Genomic DNA, 18,228 nt, shown 5'->3' with positions numbered 1-18,228 from the left:
CAGGCAGAAGAACCCCACCTACAACACATGGGGGGAAAACGTCCTCGTGCATCTTTGAGATGAACAATGCAGGCAGTCACCTAAAGCCTTGAACCACTGGCTAGTGTGGGAAAGGGCCTGATTCACCGCTAAAAAGCAGGTGAGAGTAACCTGGGCTTTGGAGAGCTTACCACACTGATCTGCATCAAGATTAATTAGTTATTAGACATAACTAATCAGATATAGAGCCAGCCTGACAGGTTTACTTATTGGAGACTTAGATTCCTATTACATGATCTGACTAATGTCTTAATAGATATGATCACAACATACAACTCAAGAAGACTGAAGAATTAAGTCATTCTGAGACCCTGAAATGCAATCTGAGAAAAAGGACCAGAGAGAAACTGGAAGAGAGAAGGATGAGAAAGGGGAGACCAAGGAATGGCTCAACAGAGTTAGGGTGAAAGAAATCTGTAGAAAACTCAGCTGAGTGAATAGCGATGTGTTCACAGCAGAGTAAATACCTGCTTTTAACCCCTGCCCTCTGGAAGGTGTGCTAACAGAGCTTCCTTGAAGCATGACTGCTTTTCTTTTAGACCTCCAGTTGTACTTTTGAAACAAAGACTGTTTTTCTCATGACACTGTAAAAGTCTCAGAGTCAGACAGCATATATCGTCACCAATCCAGTGTCCTGGCTGTGTGATGTTAACCAAGTAACTAAACCTATCTGAACTCACTTCCTCATCCATAAAACACGAAGCTTAAATGAAATAATGCCTATAGATAATCAACAAACATCAGTTCCTTTCCTCCTGGCAGAACTCACTAGTCTACAGAAACCAAGACACCACAATGACTGTCTGGTATGACCCTAGGTCTGTCCAGCACACCATTCTGGGGCCTCAGAGATAAAAAGCCTGTGTATTCACAGAACAGGCAGACAGCTGGAAATACTCGGCTAGTTCTGAGATGCCACTACTGCTCCTGAGGGGAGAGTCATCTGCCAGAAGATAAAGTAACATTCTCTTCCCTGAACAGAGTCTCCAGAAATCTCCACCAAGCACATACAGAAACCAGCGCCAACACTACAGTGGTTGGGAGGATACAGAGGTGGCCTGAGGCCCCAGTCATCCCACGTGGGCAGTCACGTGGCAGTGTAGGGACAAATAAGACCAACTAAGAATCCACAGGGCTTATACAAATCAGCTGATGGATGCAGCCTCTCAGGGGAAAACTTGCATCATATCACATGACACCTGCATCCTCTTTCGTGACATTTCCAGGGTTGAGCCAATTTTACCGACTGCTTCAGAGGCAGCTGTTTGAAGCTGCATCCATTTTCCTCTGAGGACAACCTCCCCGGCCCCCAAGCTCTACCCCGGAGAGAGGGGCTTCCAGGGGTACAGTGCCACTCTCAGTGTACCCTACTTAACTGTTTAAGGAATGAGGCATTGTTTCCTTTGTGGGCAAAGCTTTCAGAATATTTAAAACTCATGGGAGAAGCCAAGGAGTGCCTTTTTTTTAGCTCCCTCCGTTGAAGCAAGTGATACAGCTTTCAATCAGGTTGTGGAATTCCAAAGCCAATTTTCCAGAATATTCCATCCTTGGTGAGACATGCCTGCCTTTTTTAAAAAACTGAGAAAAGAGAGAGAAAAACGGAGAGATCTCTGACAAAAGCCAAACTTGATTAAGTATCAGTTTTGTCCCATGGGAGGTTCTGCTGGTGCCAAAGTCAGGAAGGAGCCTGTTCCCACACCACAGGGGAGTCAACTGAGGCCCCAGGATGAGGGGAAGGCCCCCTCCCCAAAAGGACAGTGAATGCACTGTCTCCAGAAAGGCAGGCAGGCTTCTGGGGACCTGTGCACCCCAGAGCCGCACACCTGAGCATCTGCAAGGCCTCATCTCTCCCAGCAAAGCTCAGCCCGAAAGACAGTCTCCCTGAGGATGAGGAAAACCTGGCAACGCCCAAAGTTGTCTGCTCCTCAAAACAAGAAGGTTTGAACAAAGCTTTTGCTGGCATCATAGGCCACCACCTCCTGTCCCTGCACTGTGCACACCCCACCTGTGGCAGGTGCTCCCTGGCTCCCGCAGACACATACAGTGCCCAATTCGGCGCCCTGTGCCACCCTCCCACTGATCTGAGTTCCACCAGGTGTGTCCACACCGAGCAAGCCTCCTCCCCCAAATGGCAGCTGGTCATCTACGTGAAAATAGCCCTCACCTCTTGGCCCAAGTTCTCCCTTCTCTAAGCTGAACACGCCCCAAGTCCTTTAAACAAGTGGCTCTTAACTAATCTCTTTTGGGTCAAGGAGCCCTTTGAAAATCTGATGACAACTATGGACATCCTCCCCAGAAAAGTACACACATATACACAATTCTCTGTAGAGTTCGTGGGGAGAGGTGTTCACAGATCCCAGAACTGCATGGAGAGACCCTGCTTTAAGAAACCTTCCTTCAAATCACCGTCAGGGAACATGTGTCCAGACCCCTCCCACCGTGCTCTCCCTCCTCCAAATATCCTTCCACGTGTCTAAAACTGGATGAACTCTGGCCCCAGAAGCAAATACAACAGTCCGGATGCAGACTGAAGCAGGCCAGCACCTCCTCTATCATGGCTATTTCATACTTCAACTAAGGTCTCCAGGTTTTGGCCAGCCTTTGAGACAATCACATCACCTGGGCTGACTCACAAGGAGCTCACCATCAACTCGAAATCCCCAGCTCTTTTCCACACTGGAAAGATCTGCCCCACGCCCCACCCCAAGGCATGAACACCTCCCACCCCTTTACCTTGGGGAGAGCCTGGAGACCACACCCTCCGCGTCACCCAGCAGCATTCAGGCTCTTGGTCCTCCCTGCTCTGTTCACTCCCAAATTGGAGCCAGTCCTCCCCTCCTCCCTCTACTCTCAGATGCTCCGCGGGCTGACTGAAATCCTTGGAATCAGTGGGTATCCCGGCAGCACAGCCAGAATGTTCCCTTCACCTTCATGCCTTAACTGAAACTAGGCTGGTCCCTGAGCACACACTTCCCCTACCCCCCAGCACAGCTGGCTGCTCTTCTCACCTCCCACAGGAGCAGAACGCAAGGGGACACACGCTGGACCCTCCAGCATGTGGTTCTCTCCACGGCCTTGGAGGCGAGGCCATTCCAGCCACCTGCCTCCCACCCACCCACCCTCACCAGCCTCCAAGTTGTTTCCTGCTCTGGATCGGGGGCTTCATCTCTAAGCCCAGCTTCTTTCTCCACCCACCCCCTGTCACCGTCACCACCCACATGGATAACCCCCAACACCCTGGACTCAGTTCCTTGACCTCCTCCAGGAAAATGCCTTCTTCCCCACACCCTTCGGGGACTTCACCTTCTTCCTTGAATGGCCCATACCCATCCCACGGTCGATCACTGTCCCCAGTCCTGTGAGAAGACCCTGCCTCCAAGCCTGGCCAAACCCCACCCCAACAAGTACGCCACTGCCTCCTCCACGCCCACACCCAAGCACCTGGGCAAGAGCATGGAACTGGGTGGGCATGTTTCACTCTGAATGTATGTTCTCTGACCTCGAACTGTGGCTCTGCAATGGCCCACAAGCCTGGGTTTCTCTGAGAGGCTTGACACCCACTCCCAGACCATTTCACACCTTCTTCTTCTCAAGCTTCCCGCACCCAGTCCTCCAACCTTGCTCTCAGCTGATGACCCTGCCTCATACGTCCTGGAGAAAACAGGAGCCTTGGACCATAACTCGTGAATCTTCCACCACACCCAGATCTGCCTCTATCTGCTCCCACTGTGGCCTCCTTCCCTCCTTTCCAGGAGAGGGTGCCTCCCTCTCCCCACTCCAAGGGACAATTCTTCCCCTGGTGTCCTGAACCCCATCCTTGTCATCTTCTCAAGGCCTGGGCCCCTCTGTCATCCCCTCTCTTGGGCAGCATCCCCATCAGTGGCCCCGCGTGCTGGAGTTGTGCTTCTCCCTTTACCTACAGTTCTCATGTTACTGTCCTATTTCTCTGCTCCGTTAACTGTCAGCTACTTGAAAAAGGGGTCCTCTCCCACACAACCCCCATCCCTGCCTCCCATTCATCTTCCAGACCACCTTTGCCTGGCCCCACCTCGCCACTAAATGTATTCAGGTCAGGGCCACCAGCGGTTACCATGCCACCCAGTCCTAGCCCACTTCTCAGCAGCGCTCAATACTGATGCCCAAGCCCTCCTCCCTGAGACGCCGCCCAACTCCTCCCCCTTCCTTGGGCACTCCTCCTCTGTTTTCCTTGCTGGGTCCTCCTCCTCTACCACGCGCTCTACAGTGGGTGCTCCTGAGCCCTCTCCTCCTCTGCCTCCACTCTCCATTGTGACCCTCCCAGTCTACCTCCAGCCTGACCTCTGCTGAGCCCAAGATGCATGTAATTAACCGCCTTCTGCCCAGCTCCACTCGCCGCCACAAACCTAACATGTGGCTACTTGAACTTGACCCGCCACACACACTCCTAACCTGCTCCTCCTGCCAGCTTCCCCACACCTATTGCTTGCTTAACCCACAAACCAAAGGAGTCATTTTTATTTCCTCCCTCTTCCATCTCCTTACCCCATGTCCAATCCCTCTGAAAATTCTAACAAATCCACTGCCAAGCCATCTGTGGAACCCGCCCACTTCTCTCCCTCTGCTCTGTGACCTTCTTAAGCTCAGCCAGTATCCTCTTTGAGCTGGAACCCTGTAACTGCTCCTTGATTCAGGTCTTGTCCCCTTCCAATCCATTCTCCACAGAGTACCAGAGAAGTCTTCTTCAAACTTAAGAAGGGCCGGGCCACCGCCCTTCAATCTTACTCAATTTCCCGGCATCTCAAAGAGTAGCCATTGTCCATATAAGGTCCCTCATCCCTGCCATCCTCACCCCTGCCTACTTCTCCCCAACCCCCAGGCTGGGCACCCCCACCCCCCGCCCATCACCTGCTGCCAGCCAGGTCTGATTCCAGTTTCTCAAACATTCTGGGCAGCTCCTTCCCACACTAGGTCTTTACACCTGCTCCTCCCTCCACCTAGGACAGTCTGCTGTTCGTCACATGATGTAGCAGCTTAAATGTCACCTCTTCACAGAGGCATCTCATAACATACATTCTAAAGTCAGTCTCAGCCTTTGCTTCTTTCCCTCATGGCACCGAGCACAACTTGCAGTTATTTTGATTGTGGATCTATTTACAAAGGTTTTTTTTTAGGGGGGGAGGGCTGGGAGTGGGCAGAGACAGGTGGAGTCTGTCTCCCTCAACAGAATATAAATTTCATGGGGAGAAGAGGGGCTATGTCTAATTTAATCATTACATGGTAAAATATTGACATTTGGATATACTGGGTTAAAATCATTAAATTTATTTCACCTGTTTCTTTTGTTTTATTTATTTTTTAATTTTTTTAATGGAGGCACTGGGGATTGAACCCAGGACCTCATGCGTACTCATGTATGCTAACATGCCCTCTACCACTGAGCTATACCCCACCCCCTGCTTTTGCTTTTTTAATGGACAATAGAACACATAAAAGTACATAGGTGGCCTTCATATTTCTATTGAACTGCACTGGTCTGGTTGGTAAGGCTGGGGGAGAAGTGGATTATGATATTATGTTGACATAACATTGTATTATAATGAAATGTTTTATGTGATAAACAATATAGAGAGACAGGGGCCAAGTATTCAGGTACACAGAAGACAGGTAGGTCAGGCTAGTTTAGAGCAGGCTTGAACCGCCAAACTAATGAGGATGAAGTCATGAATCATTGCTACTTATCTGGATGCCCTGCAAGTAGCTTACGCCAACTCTCCATTACATGTGCAGACTGGAAGGCCCACGCTGGAACAACACAGCGTGTGTTTTAACACAGTCCTACAGCTCATATCCTAATAACCCTCCCAACTATAGTGGATCCCCAGGCCTCTGTGAACGGACACAGTCTAGAAACTCTTGTCTACATAAGACTCAAAGCTCCCATCCCCTTCTTTCTCCTTCCGATACTCAAAGAATTAGACTCATCCAAAGGCACAAGGTTTTTGTTATGGTCTGGTTTTTCTGATCACCTCAACTTTGGGCCCCTGCAAGACTCAGTATGGAGCCATGGGGAGAAGTACTCAGTCCATCTTCCATGGACACACGCTAAGTCAGATGGTGGGGAAGAGAGAGAGACAAGCCATCCCCTCCCTGCCTCTGCCCTCAGGTGTCCAGCTGACCCTCCAGGTCACCACATTAATGTTCATTTCCTCCAAGAGATTATCTGCTCCCACGGAGCAAGGACGTTTGCTTCTCACAGAGGTTAATAAACTTACAGATTTCATTACTCAAAGAGGTCACACTGGCAAGAATTTTAATGCATTTTTTAGAAAAGGTCTGGAAGAATTATTAACCACAGAACAATGACTGGCTACTTGGAGAAGAGAGGGCAGAAGGCTGACTGATGAAGATGAAGCAGGCTCTCCCTGCTCCCAGGCAGCACCCCCTAGGGCTGTGGACAGCAAAGCACTTGGAGTCCAACCAGGGTGGCCATCTCTGACTGCCCACGATCTGGGTCTGGGACTGCTTGCCCAGGGCACTCGGAATGTCAGCAAGCCATCTAGCTGTGGTCTCGCACCTTTATAAACTCACATTCTTGAATCTCCAACTGGCTCCTCAAGGCTGCTCACAAATCTGTATTTGCCCCAGCTAACTCCCTGCCCCAAACTGCACAACCAGCTGTATCAAATCATCTCCTCTCGTCCTGATCTAGCCCCTGGTCCTCAGATCAATTCCTTAGCTCACACTGAGAAGGAAAAGCCAGTCGACCCAGCTCCCTCATTCCCCTTTCCACCACAGCCTCAAAATGCCTCCATACTGGCACCTTGTGTGGTCTAAGGATGATCCTCCCAGCCCCCTTCTGGAGGTTCACTTCTCTAAAGTTCTTGTTCTAGTTCCCTCCTGCCTCCAACTTCACTGCACCAAGCTTGTTACCTCTCATTTTTCTCTATTATCTTCAATCTCCTCTTTTTCTTTCCCCTGTGCCTCCCAACATGCTTAACTAATGAAACAGAAATCAGCCTTTCTTCAACTCTGATTTCTGCAACACCTCTCTCCTCCAGCCTTTCTCTGATCTTATCACCTCACAGTCTCAATCACTGGTTTCTTTTCCTTCTCCTCAACTGCAGTCCTTCCCCAGAGTTCCATCCTCATCTTCGACCCACTCTCTCCTTGGGTGATCAAATACATCTCAGAAGTGATGGCTCTCAAATCTGTATCTCTGATTCTATCCTAATTGCTGAGTGCTAGAGCTGAATTTCTGCTGAATAGAGGCCACCCTGTATAAACCACTACAAATGGAAATTAACGATATCCACCCAGAACTAAACTCTCATCAATCCCACCCCCCTGAAAAATTGCATCTCCCTTGTGTTCCCAATCTTAATTAATGGCACCACCATCCACTCAGTCATACAGTCTAGAAACAGCTGAACTGCTGGCAACCCCACCTCTCCCTTCCTCTCATTCCAACAATCAAGATCCATGGGTCCACCTCCCATGTGACTCTCAGGGTAACTCTGGCCTCCAGAAAGTGCATCTTAAGAACATGGATTCTGCTCTCAAACAGACTTGAGCTTGATTCCCGACTCTGCCACTTCCTGGCTGGGAGCTTGAACTGATTACTGAATCTCTCAAGCCCGGTTTCTCCAACTATGAAAGTGAGTGTTGTTGTGAGCATTAGATATTGTATAGACATAGTAATTCCAAATAAGTTCTCACTAAATAATAGTTTAATTTGTATCCTAATTTAGCAACTTTAAGGGAAAGACCTTCAAGCTTTCTATCTCTCATCTCTAGCAAGATGCCTTATATATATATTTCTATTTTATTGTATTACATATATTCCTAGAAGCTGCCTCAGATCCAGTACAGAACAGAGCAAGGTTTACATTACATAAGTCTGTGCCATAACTGCTTTCTGCTCTCAACACTTTTTTCTTTTTTAATGGAGGTACTGGGGATTGAACCCAGGACCTGGTACATGCTAAGCATGTACTCTACCACTGAGCTATTTCCCTCCCTCCTCTCAACATTTCTTGCCTGGACTGTGACTAGTTCCTATGAGATCTCTTTCCTCCAGTCTCTTAACTCTGCTTGTCATTACCATCTCTGGAATAACTGTCCTAACACAAGTATTATTCTTCTCTTCAAAACTGAAAATGTTCTTTCAGTGCCTATAGACTGAAGTCTGTATTCCTTAGGATAAAGCACGTTTCTGCCTCCTACCACAAGTCACCTCTTCCTCTCTGAGCCCACTGCCTGCCACTGCCTGGGGGTCAGGCCCCATTCTTTGATACCAAGACTATCTGTTTCCCCTACCTCCAGCCTCACCCATGGCTGGCTTCCTGCCCCCTGCAGGGTTAAGTCCCAACACCTGGGCACAAAGCCCTTTCCTTCACGCCTATACCTTCCTGACCCTTCTCCACACTCACCGTGTATCCCACATTTCTCTCACCTCCCTGCCCACTACTAACAGCTAACGCTCATCAAAATGTGTGTCTTATTGAATCTTCATAACCACCCTGTGACGTTGGTACTATTATTATTCCCATTTCAGAGATTAGGAAACTGAAGCTCAAAAAAGGTCAGTATCTTGCTCTGGGTCATACAGCCAGCGAACAGCCAAGCCAGGCCTGAGTCCAAGGTCTGTTCTTGACCTCCATGGTTCACCGCTTCCCATGGGCAGCTCCCTCCATCTAAAGGCTTCCCCTCACCTTCCCATTCTGTCTGCCTGGGGAACTCCTATTCATCCTTCAAGACTCAATTGCAAGGTCACTTCCTTCAAGAAGGCTTCTCTAACTTCTTGCAGAGTTAAGCATTTCATCTTTGTTCCTACTTCAATAACAGGGCTCATCTCATTGCCCTAATTACCGGCCCACAATCCATCCCCCTCAGGAAGGCAGGGATCCTGTTTTAACAACCTCTGTCTTCCTGGTACCTGGCCCAGAGCAGGTGCTCAAGAGCTGGGTGGTGGTCATTGGTCAAAGGGTCAAGAAATTTGGTGAACAGATGAAAGGTCATCAGAAAGGCATTCAGATCCATGGGTGGGTGACAGTCAATGATATGAGACCCTGAAACCAACTACTGTATATAGTCCACATGGCCCCTGGTCCCATGTCCTCCCATGTCAATTCATTCGGTAATGTTTGTTTGATGTTCACCTCCCCCACCGGACTGCAAGTATCACGGGGCCACAGATGTTCATTGTGTTTGTTCCCAGCACCTACAACAGTGCCTAACGCAAGGTAGAGGGCCGCTATGTCTCGAATGAGTGAGTGAATGAATATACAAATGATTAACTGAAGGGGTCCCTAGAGAGCAACACAAATCTCTAGTCTGATTTTCACAATGGGGAGATACCCCTTGAGTAGCACTTCCCTATGAAAGCAACCGGATGGCAGACTGGTTTTCCTGTTGGCAGAGGTGGATCAGCTTCCTGACCTTCCCCGTCCTCTGACTGGTAACATTCCTCCACCCACACTGCCTGAGAGGCTTAGCGATGTGAGGGAAGGCTTCAGAGGGCAAACACATTGTCTGAGCTAGCTGATGACAGGGAACCAATTCTGGTACCACTCAGGACTAGGAGCGAGTGGCTGAGGACTCAGGGAATGCCCCCAGAGGATTAAAGACGAAGAATGGACCATTCTCAATCATGTGCTCAAAAGACACCTCGGGGTCACCTGCCAACCTCCCAACCAAAGCAGAAACAGTCATGATGAACCTGGCCACCATTTATGGAGCATTTTTGTGTCAGACGTGGTGCACAACGCTTTACATACATTTTTCTCATTGATCATCTCAGTCATTTAACAGACGAGGACAATGAAGCTTAGAGAGAGATGCCTTGTCCAAGCTCACACAGCCAGCTGGGGCTAGGCTCTGTCCTTAACCATCCTCCCCAGCCCCCCAACAGGTGGGCCTCCATAGCAATGGACTCATAACTTGCTAAGGCAGCCAGTTCTATCTTCAGTCCACTCGGAGGAGTTAGACAGCTAAAATCAGTCCCCATTCCACCTCCACCAGGAGCTCCTTTTCCTGCCCTTTGGAGCCTCCCGGAACAGGCCCCATTCCTTTTCCCCAGGAAGACCTTCTCCGTCACCCATCTCCCCCAGGACAACAGAAACCAAAGCAACTCTCCTGGTCTCCATTTATGTGGACAACTCCAATTAGAAGCTTTCCCAATTAAAAATCCCAAAAGGGATCCAACGCCTGGGGGGCAGGGTCTGCAATGTTCCTCACTAATTGGATCCCTGTGGACAACCCCTACCACATAACCCACAGACAAGATTCCCCCCAGAGGATGAAGGGAGGAGAGAGAACAAAGGGCTAGCTGGGTGGGCCTGCCCCTCCCTGGTGACCTGGACCAAGAGCTCCCCAGGGTAAGGCAAAAAAAGGGGGGTCCTGTCAGAGCCCCTCCCATAGCTGGGACCCAGCCTTAGCTCGGCTGGGAGGCACCTGGATCCTAGAGGGTCTCTTAATGCACAGCTCTCAGGTGAACTGCTTTGGCTGGTGGCCATGCCTTCTTCTAAGCTTTTCTGCACAGGGTGGGGATGCCACGGTCCCCAAATCCTCAGAAGAATAATAAGACTATCAACCAGGCTTGTGAATAAAAATGTAAAAAAAAAAAAAACAAAAACAAAAAAAAACAAAACTCTAGTCGTTGACAAATGTCTAAATGTGTTCCCCACAAGCATATTTTTATTCTAACAAGCTAATTTGAAATATAATTTAAATAAATTCTACCAGAGTGATACCATATGACTCACAGCACCGGGTGGCAGGACTACTGGAGACTTCATCGTACATTCAGCAGAGGCTTCAAACCTGAGGCTCTTCCCACACAACGTGCGCCCCGCGAGGAAGCCGCCGGGCGGCGATGCCCGTGCTCACAGCCAAACCTGTAAATACGACTTGGGGGCAGCCTGCCTGTGCAATACCTAGAAGTGCAGACGTGTAACCAGCGGTGCCTGGAGACAGACCAGTGTACCCAAACCGATGCAAATTCAAAGCTTTTTGCCCCAATTCCTCACAAGGCTTCTTTTGGCTTAATTTATTTTCATGCCAGGAAAAAGAAAAAAACCACACAGAGTCTAACTCTCAAGATTTATATAAGGTTAGGACTTGGTGCACCTGAGACTATCCTGGAAAATGCTTTTTCTCTGTTGTGAGTCTGTTTTGGGGGCTGCTCTTCGTGTCACTTTTAACAAAGGCAAAGGAAGTTTTTCTTTTCAAATGGAAAAGGCGCTCCTATCCCCACTCTATATACTAAAAGAAAGTTCTTTTTCCAAAGGTTTTAGATTTATCTAAAGGCAGGATTAATCCAGGTATTTTTTTTTTTTAATTGCCTGACAACTGAAGCAGGGACTGTGCTGTCCTTCTTGTATGTATGTCCCTGCCAGTCCCCCACCCAGCCCCACCCCACCCCGCCAAGGGAACGCTCTCTGCAGGAGGGGCCTGTTGCCCACAGGACACAGGGCTCTACAGGGGTGCTCAGGGGTGGGCATGGGTGCTTTCTGCCCACAGAGAGCCTTCTCATCCAGCTCTTAAAGCAGAATCACTCTGCCCTGATATTTCCAAAGAAGCAGAAACAGTTTGAGCAGCTGGGTCCCAGTCCACCAGCCACCCTTAGCAACAACGACGAATCCTTGCTGTTCTTACCAAGACTCACTAAGGAGGCAGTGACTCACCCAAAATTATACAGTCATTGCAAATCACCCAATGTTAATTGTGATCTTGGTCTCTGCTACCATTTCTTTCCTTTGGTAATTCATTTAAAGCAAACAACTGCTTTAAGAGATGATCAGATGTCTTTTTTATTTTTTAAATTATACAGTGCCTTGTTCTAGAAGGAATTTAATCAGGTTTGAAAAGATGTATAAAATTCAGCAAAATGACAAATGAGAAATAGGTTTGGATTTAAATGATGATGTGTATTTATAGTTATTGGCATGGAAAGATGTCCATTCAAGGTATTTTAAGTTGAAAAACTTGTTACAAAACAGATGTATGATATGATTCCATTTTGATAAAAATATACTTGCTATCTATGTAGACATATATTGAGACACAGAGACACATATACATGGGAAAAAAAGTCTGCAAAGACAGACATCTGAATGCTGATGGAGGTTATCTCTGCCACGTGGGATGACGAGTAATTTTCACTTCCTTCTTTATGCTTTTACGTTTTAGTATGAATATGTAGCATTTTTATAATTCGAAAAAAAGCAAAGCTATTTCCATTTTGCTAAAAAAAAAAAAAGTAGTAGATGAGAAAGGGTGAAGGAAAAACAAGGGTAGGGCCATAAAATTGAATGAGGAACAAAGGTGAAGGATGAGGCTTGATGAATTTGCGAAGGGTGACCACACATCTGGCCCTTAAGTTCCCCAGGAGCCATTACAGAAAAGAAACCTAATAATTTACACAAATCACTGAGTCCATCAGGCAAAAACAAACCACCTGCTCTGCTCTGGGTCCTCCTCCAAGGGACTGTGTACCAGCAGCAAATGCGCCCTTGACTCCATCCTAAAACCTTCAAGGCCAGGAGTTTCAGGATTGTTTCCAACAAGAATGATGGCATCTCCCCAGCATGAAAGTCAACCCAAAGAGAGTATTCACTCTTTCCTATTCACTCATTCATTCAACACATAGCTATTTAGTGTCTACCTCATGCCAAGTACTGGGAATTTTTCCAACTCTGACCCTAAGGGTCATCTAGATAATGAGGGCGATCCTAAATGCTAGCAGTCTCTCGAAGCATCTCCCCACAGTGTATGGGGGCACCTTCCCTAAGTTCCCTAAACAGTTCCTCTGACACCCTATGGATGACAACATTTTGTATAAATATGCCCATAAAGTGGGTCCTTGAATATATGGCTTGTCTCCTCTTCTAAAACATAAACTCCACAAGAGCAGGAACCCACAAGGGTAGGTCTGCTCATCCTGGACCCCAACAGACTCTCCAGTTGCCTTACAGATGGAGAGACTGAATGAACCTCAGAAAGTGAAGTTAAAAAACACCCACAACAGGACCAAGAGAAGATAAGTTCCTTCAATATATCTGAGAGACCGTGTCTATTTTAGTCAACACATACCCTCAAGAAAATTCTGATATTTGTAAGAACTACATAGTTAGGTGTGTGATTCAGGAGGAATGGAAAATTAAAGGAGAAGGAATGATCATCAGAAGAAAGCTAATCGGTATAGATTACCAAAAGAAGGCCCAAGGTTTTAGATAACCAAGATTGTGGCATCTGCACATTGCAACATAATCTTGGCTGCACAAAACAAATGAGTGTAAACTGAAGCCAAAACGAAATACAGTAGATGTTTGTAAACACTGACAAAATCAGCTAAGAGTCACAACAGCAGACAAGCCGGCTTTTCTGTTAGTCTTCTGCAGGCGGGTAAAAAAACAATTTACAATCCCAATACTCGGATGACAGCCGACAGCCTGAAGATTAACCCAAGTCACAATAAAAGCTAAATGGCTTGCTTTAGCATTAGGGAAAACTGCATCCAAATGTGATTTCTTTCTTTCTTGGCCCTTGCAACTCTCAATTAAGCATGCTATATAAAAGGTAATCCAAAAATTATCACAACTTCCAGGCCAGCATCCAAGCAAGGCTGCCCACCACATCCAAGCACTAACTCAATCAAAAATGTTTATTGTAGGCCTATCAGGTGCTAGACACTGTGCCAGGTATTGGGATACACTGGGGAACAAGGTTAAGACCCTATCCTTGTAGGATGCCACTTGCAGAAGGCAAATGACAAATAAGTAGACAGAGCCCGAAAGACAGCAGGTGTGCTGCAGTGAGCAATTGCGGGAACAAAGCGTGGCTATGTTAGTGCATAAACAGGGGTGATCAGGAAAGACCCTGAGCAGGTGATCCTGATGTTGAAATCCCAAGGATGAGAAGGAGAAAGGTATCTGCAGAGCCAGGGCAAAAGCATTCCTGGCAGAGGGAAGAGCAAGTTCAAAGAACCCCAGTAAGGGCAAGGAGAGAAAGGAGGCCAGTGTTAGCAGAAGGCAGTGCGGGACGACAGAGTGGCTGAGAAGACCCTGTTAGCTGGAGCGCGTTTAAGGAAGAGTGATGTGACCTGATTTAAAAGCTAATCATTGGGGACTCTCCTGTGGAGAATGGACTGCAGACACCCCAGAGTCAAAGGTACAGGGGCCTGTTAGGAAGTTAGACCAGGAAGCGACTGTTGGCCAGGACTAGGGTAGGAGCTATGATTATAGGGAGAGGTGGAGGCACTCCAAATAATATCCCAAAAGTGAAACCCCCAGGACCCACTGACTGCCTGGATGTGGGGGTGAGAGAGAGAGAAGAATCAAGGGTGACTTACAAGCAGGTGGATGCTGGGGCCACTGACTGGGATGGGGAAGACGGAGGGAAGGAGAGATGTGGAAGGACTATCAAGAGCTCCATGTATGGACAAGAGTAAGAAGCCCTGAGAAAGGGCTGTGTTAGAAATACAAACAAGGGAGTCATCCGCATACAGATAGGATTTAAAGCCATGAGAGGGGAGTGGGGTTGGAATGGGATAACATTACCTAGGAAAAGAGTGTTGACAGCGAAAAGGAGCCAAGACCAGTCCCTAAGCAGCCCCATCATTCTGAGGTCGGACAGAGGAGCAACCAGCAGGGAGCCTGAAAAGGAGCCATCCGAAGGGAAGAGGAAACCCAGGAGAGTGTGGTGGCAAGGAGGAGGGAGAGGCCATGGGTGAGGAACGCTGCTGGGAGGTGGCAGAAACAAGGATGGAGAGCTGGCAATGAGCAGGTCATTAGTGACCCAGCAGTTCTGGTGGAGAAGTGGGGGCAGAAGCCAGACTGTGGACTGTGAAGGGCTAACAAATGGTAGGCAAAAGAAACAAACAGAAACAGTGGGTTTGGATATCTCTTTTGAGATGTTTTCCAGGGTACAAAGAAGAGGAACAGAAGAGGGAGAGGGATGTAAAATAAGAGACTGTGCTACAGCTGTGCTGCCCAATATGGCGGCCACTAGCCACATGTGACTATTTAAGTTTAAATTCAATTAAAAATTCAGATCCTCAATCACACATCCCAAGTGAACTAAAGCATGTTTGTACATTGACAGGAAAGACCCTGGACAGAGAGGGAGGTGAAAGAATGAGAAGTGTTCCCTAACAAGGTGAGAGGGGATGGGATGGACAGTCCTATGTGGGGAGTGAGCCTCTGATAGGACAACAGGTGGGAAGGAAAACACAAGTGCAGCTGCATGTGGGGCTGTAGGTGTGGCAGGGAGATGAGGCTTTTCCTTGGTCTGTGGCTCTATTTTATCACTGAAAAGGGAGGCAAAGTGTATGCATGGAGAGGAGAGGTTGGAGGAGGGGAGAAGGTATGAAACAGCTCCCTTGGGGAGTGAGAACACAAACTTACTGGGGAAACCACACACTTAATGCAAAATACTTCTCAGAAGAGAAGCAGGTAACAGCAGTGAACATCTGAATGAGGAAACCATCTTTAGTGGGGAAGAAATAAACTCAGATTTTTCTTCCTCTTAAGTCTTGGTCATGTCTACACAGTAGAGCCATGACAAAGGATCATAGTGAGGTTTTCTACTGGCTGCCCTTTCTTGGTTCATCCCTCTCCATCCTACTCAACTCTCGGAAAGGATGACATTGGTTCTATTTTCAGTTAAAATGGCTCCCTCCAACCTCTGAACTGCTTATCCAGCCCTTAGCTCCATCTCAATTTACAGCCATGGTTTGTAAGTTCACATAAATTACAGAAGAGATGGATATATTAAAAATGGCAGAAGTAGGTAGGAGTTACAAACCAGCCCTTACCAACAAGAAGTAATAGACATTTATCAGGTGATGTTAAAATTACATGAAAGACATACTCCTTGTTTAAACAAAATCTCCAAGTTACTCCTCCCAGCTTCTCTATGAAACAAAAATTATTTTCTGACATTTTCCTTAAGCTCTTATGAGTAAACATTTTCATTTCCACAGAACTATTTGATCTCAACCACAGTCAGACTTTCAATATTTGTTTTTGATCATGCAAGTGTGTTGGGTTGGTTTTGTGTTGGCTGGGGGGAGGGGGAACAGAGAGAGTTAAAATGACCAGATCCCTTTTATCTTCCATCTTGAGACCTACATTTGCCAACTCCTTCTTCCTATATATATATATATTTTTAAGTATGAAATCTGAGAGCCTCAAAGGCTCCTATGCACAAAGAGCAGCCCTTTCATAGACTACCAAGAGGTCACTGAAAAGGTTACAGAAAAACTGCTTCCTAGCCAGGGTGCCTTTGGTAAAATCACTCACAGTTTCTGTATGTGTGAAATCTAGATTGACACCTATGTCTTAAGCAAGTCTCCTGGCCCATCTCTGTCGTGTTCCAACCACCCCCTCTCCCCGCTCATGTTGGTCTGAAGTTCTCACACCTCCCTTCTAAAAATTCCTCTTGGCTTGCCTCTGGTTCCTCCAAACACTTGACAGACCCCATAGATAAAATTCACTGAATAAAATTACTCCAGAAACTTACCTGGAATGAGGTGCAGTAAAGCCAAGGACCCATGCCACCAGGGACAGTCTTTCCCCTTTCCACTTCTCACCAATCCCATACAGAAAAGCAAGATCTCTAGACCCACCCAGCAGAAGTCTTTGGGTCATGAGAAGGACTGTTTGAAGGACACAAAGCTCAGCAGCAGAGGACACAGATTCAGGAACTCTGGTTCACTTATCCACCCCTGCCCCCATGCCCACTGTCAGGCTGTGGCTTTCACTCTGCCCATCAGGGCAGGGTCCTTCTACAAACGCTCATCAGCTGCCCAACCTGGGAGAAGTCAAACCAACCACTTCAAACCTCGGTTTCCTCATCTGTAAAATGGGCATAATAACTGTTTCCTGAGTATGGACAGCACATCATCAACATGTGTTCACATCGGGTGAGCAGATGTAAGGAGTTAATTGTGTTATTAGCACAGCAGGCTCCCTGACTCACAGCGCCTACTGCTCACAGAGACGCCAAGGAGAAATCAATCCTGCTTTTTAAATTACTTTATGTACAAAGAAGCATTAGTCACTTCGACAGAGTACTTCAACTTCTCTCCTGAGCATCCACTCAGCTATTTCAAAGACTGGAGCCTTACCTCGACTCCTTACAGACTTCCATCACCCTCAGCCATCTCAAAGCAGACTCAAAGTCCACTGTTCCTACGCTGGGGTTATTATTATTTGGTGTGTTCCCTTTCCAGGAAAACTTTGATTTCCATTTTGTTGGTAATAAACCCAATTGTGGAGAAAGACAAACTGCTTCTTAGACTCACAAACACAGGCCCTGGAGTTGATCGCGCCCGGAGCGAGCGGACCGCGGAATGGCTGAAACACCGAGGCCGGCCAGGGTGCCTGTACCCGCGCGGTGCCCCCGCGCCCGGGCTGCCTCGGAGGGGAAGGGCCACAGGCGCGGGGCTAGTCCGCGCCCAGGCCGGGGTGCCCCTGCCAGCTGCCCGCGCGCCGGGGCGGAGGGCGCAGGGTCGGGTGGCCCCAGTCCCTCAGGCACCGGCTGCGCGCTGGCTCCAGACTCCCGGCGCGGGGAGTAGGGGCCGGCCAGCCTGGGGGCTCGGAGCCGGGGGAAGCGAGCCTCGGCCCCGCAGCTCCTCTGGGGTTGCGCGCGGCGCGGGCTCACTCACCCCATCTCCGGCGCTGCTCCGGCGGCCGCTCCGACGGGGCCTCTAGCGCTCGCTCTCCGCCCGCTCTGCAGCGGCTCCCGGCGCGACACATGCGGTGGCCCGTGCGCGCCCGGCTCAGTCCCGGCGCCGCTCCATTCCGCGGGGCTGCGCGGCTGCCGCTGCCGCTGCCGCCGCCGCCGCCGCCGCCGCCGCCGCCACCAGGCGCGGGCGGGCGGGGGCTGGGCGGCCGTGCTCGGGCGGCTCCCGCCCCGCCCCGCTCCCCCCGCCTGGCTCCTTACGTAACCTCGTGGCCCCCGGGCAGCGGCGCCCAGCCAAGGGGCGGGGGGCGCGGCCGTGTGTGCTGCGTACCCCGGCGCCGCCGCGCGGTAGCCACCCGCCTCCCGGGCTGCCCGCTTCCCTTTGGGATTCGGCGTTGGCGCGCCCCCCGCCCTATGCCCACCCAGGGCTTGGCGCAGTGCCGCGAGCCAGCATCCAGCTTGCGGGACTAAGAGTCGCGCTTACAGCTGGAGGGGACTTGGGGCGACCCTTAGGTTTAGATGCAG

At 48.9% G+C, this 18,228-nt stretch overlaps 1 protein-coding gene across 1 annotated transcript in view; it reads right to left on the bottom strand.

Moving 5' to 3' along the window:
* The window catches only part of HOMER2 (homer scaffold protein 2), an 81,350-nt gene extending 63,464 nt beyond the window's left edge, over positions 1-17,886 (bottom strand). The window contains 1 exon segment of the mRNA XM_032469428.1: positions 17,687-17,886. Coding sequence (XP_032325319.1) covers positions 17,687-17,691 — 5 coding nt within the window. The 5' untranslated portion in view covers positions 17,692-17,886.
* Between the last annotated feature and the right edge of the window lie 342 nt (positions 17,887-18,228).

Source organism: Camelus ferus, chromosome 27 (assembly GCF_009834535.1).
Source record: "Camelus ferus isolate YT-003-E chromosome 27, BCGSAC_Cfer_1.0, whole genome shotgun sequence".
In the NCBI taxonomy this organism is placed as follows: Eukaryota; Metazoa; Chordata; class Mammalia; order Artiodactyla; family Camelidae; genus Camelus; species Camelus ferus.
Note: the sequence above shows the minus strand (reverse complement) of the source record. Positions and strands in the feature narration are given on the sequence as shown.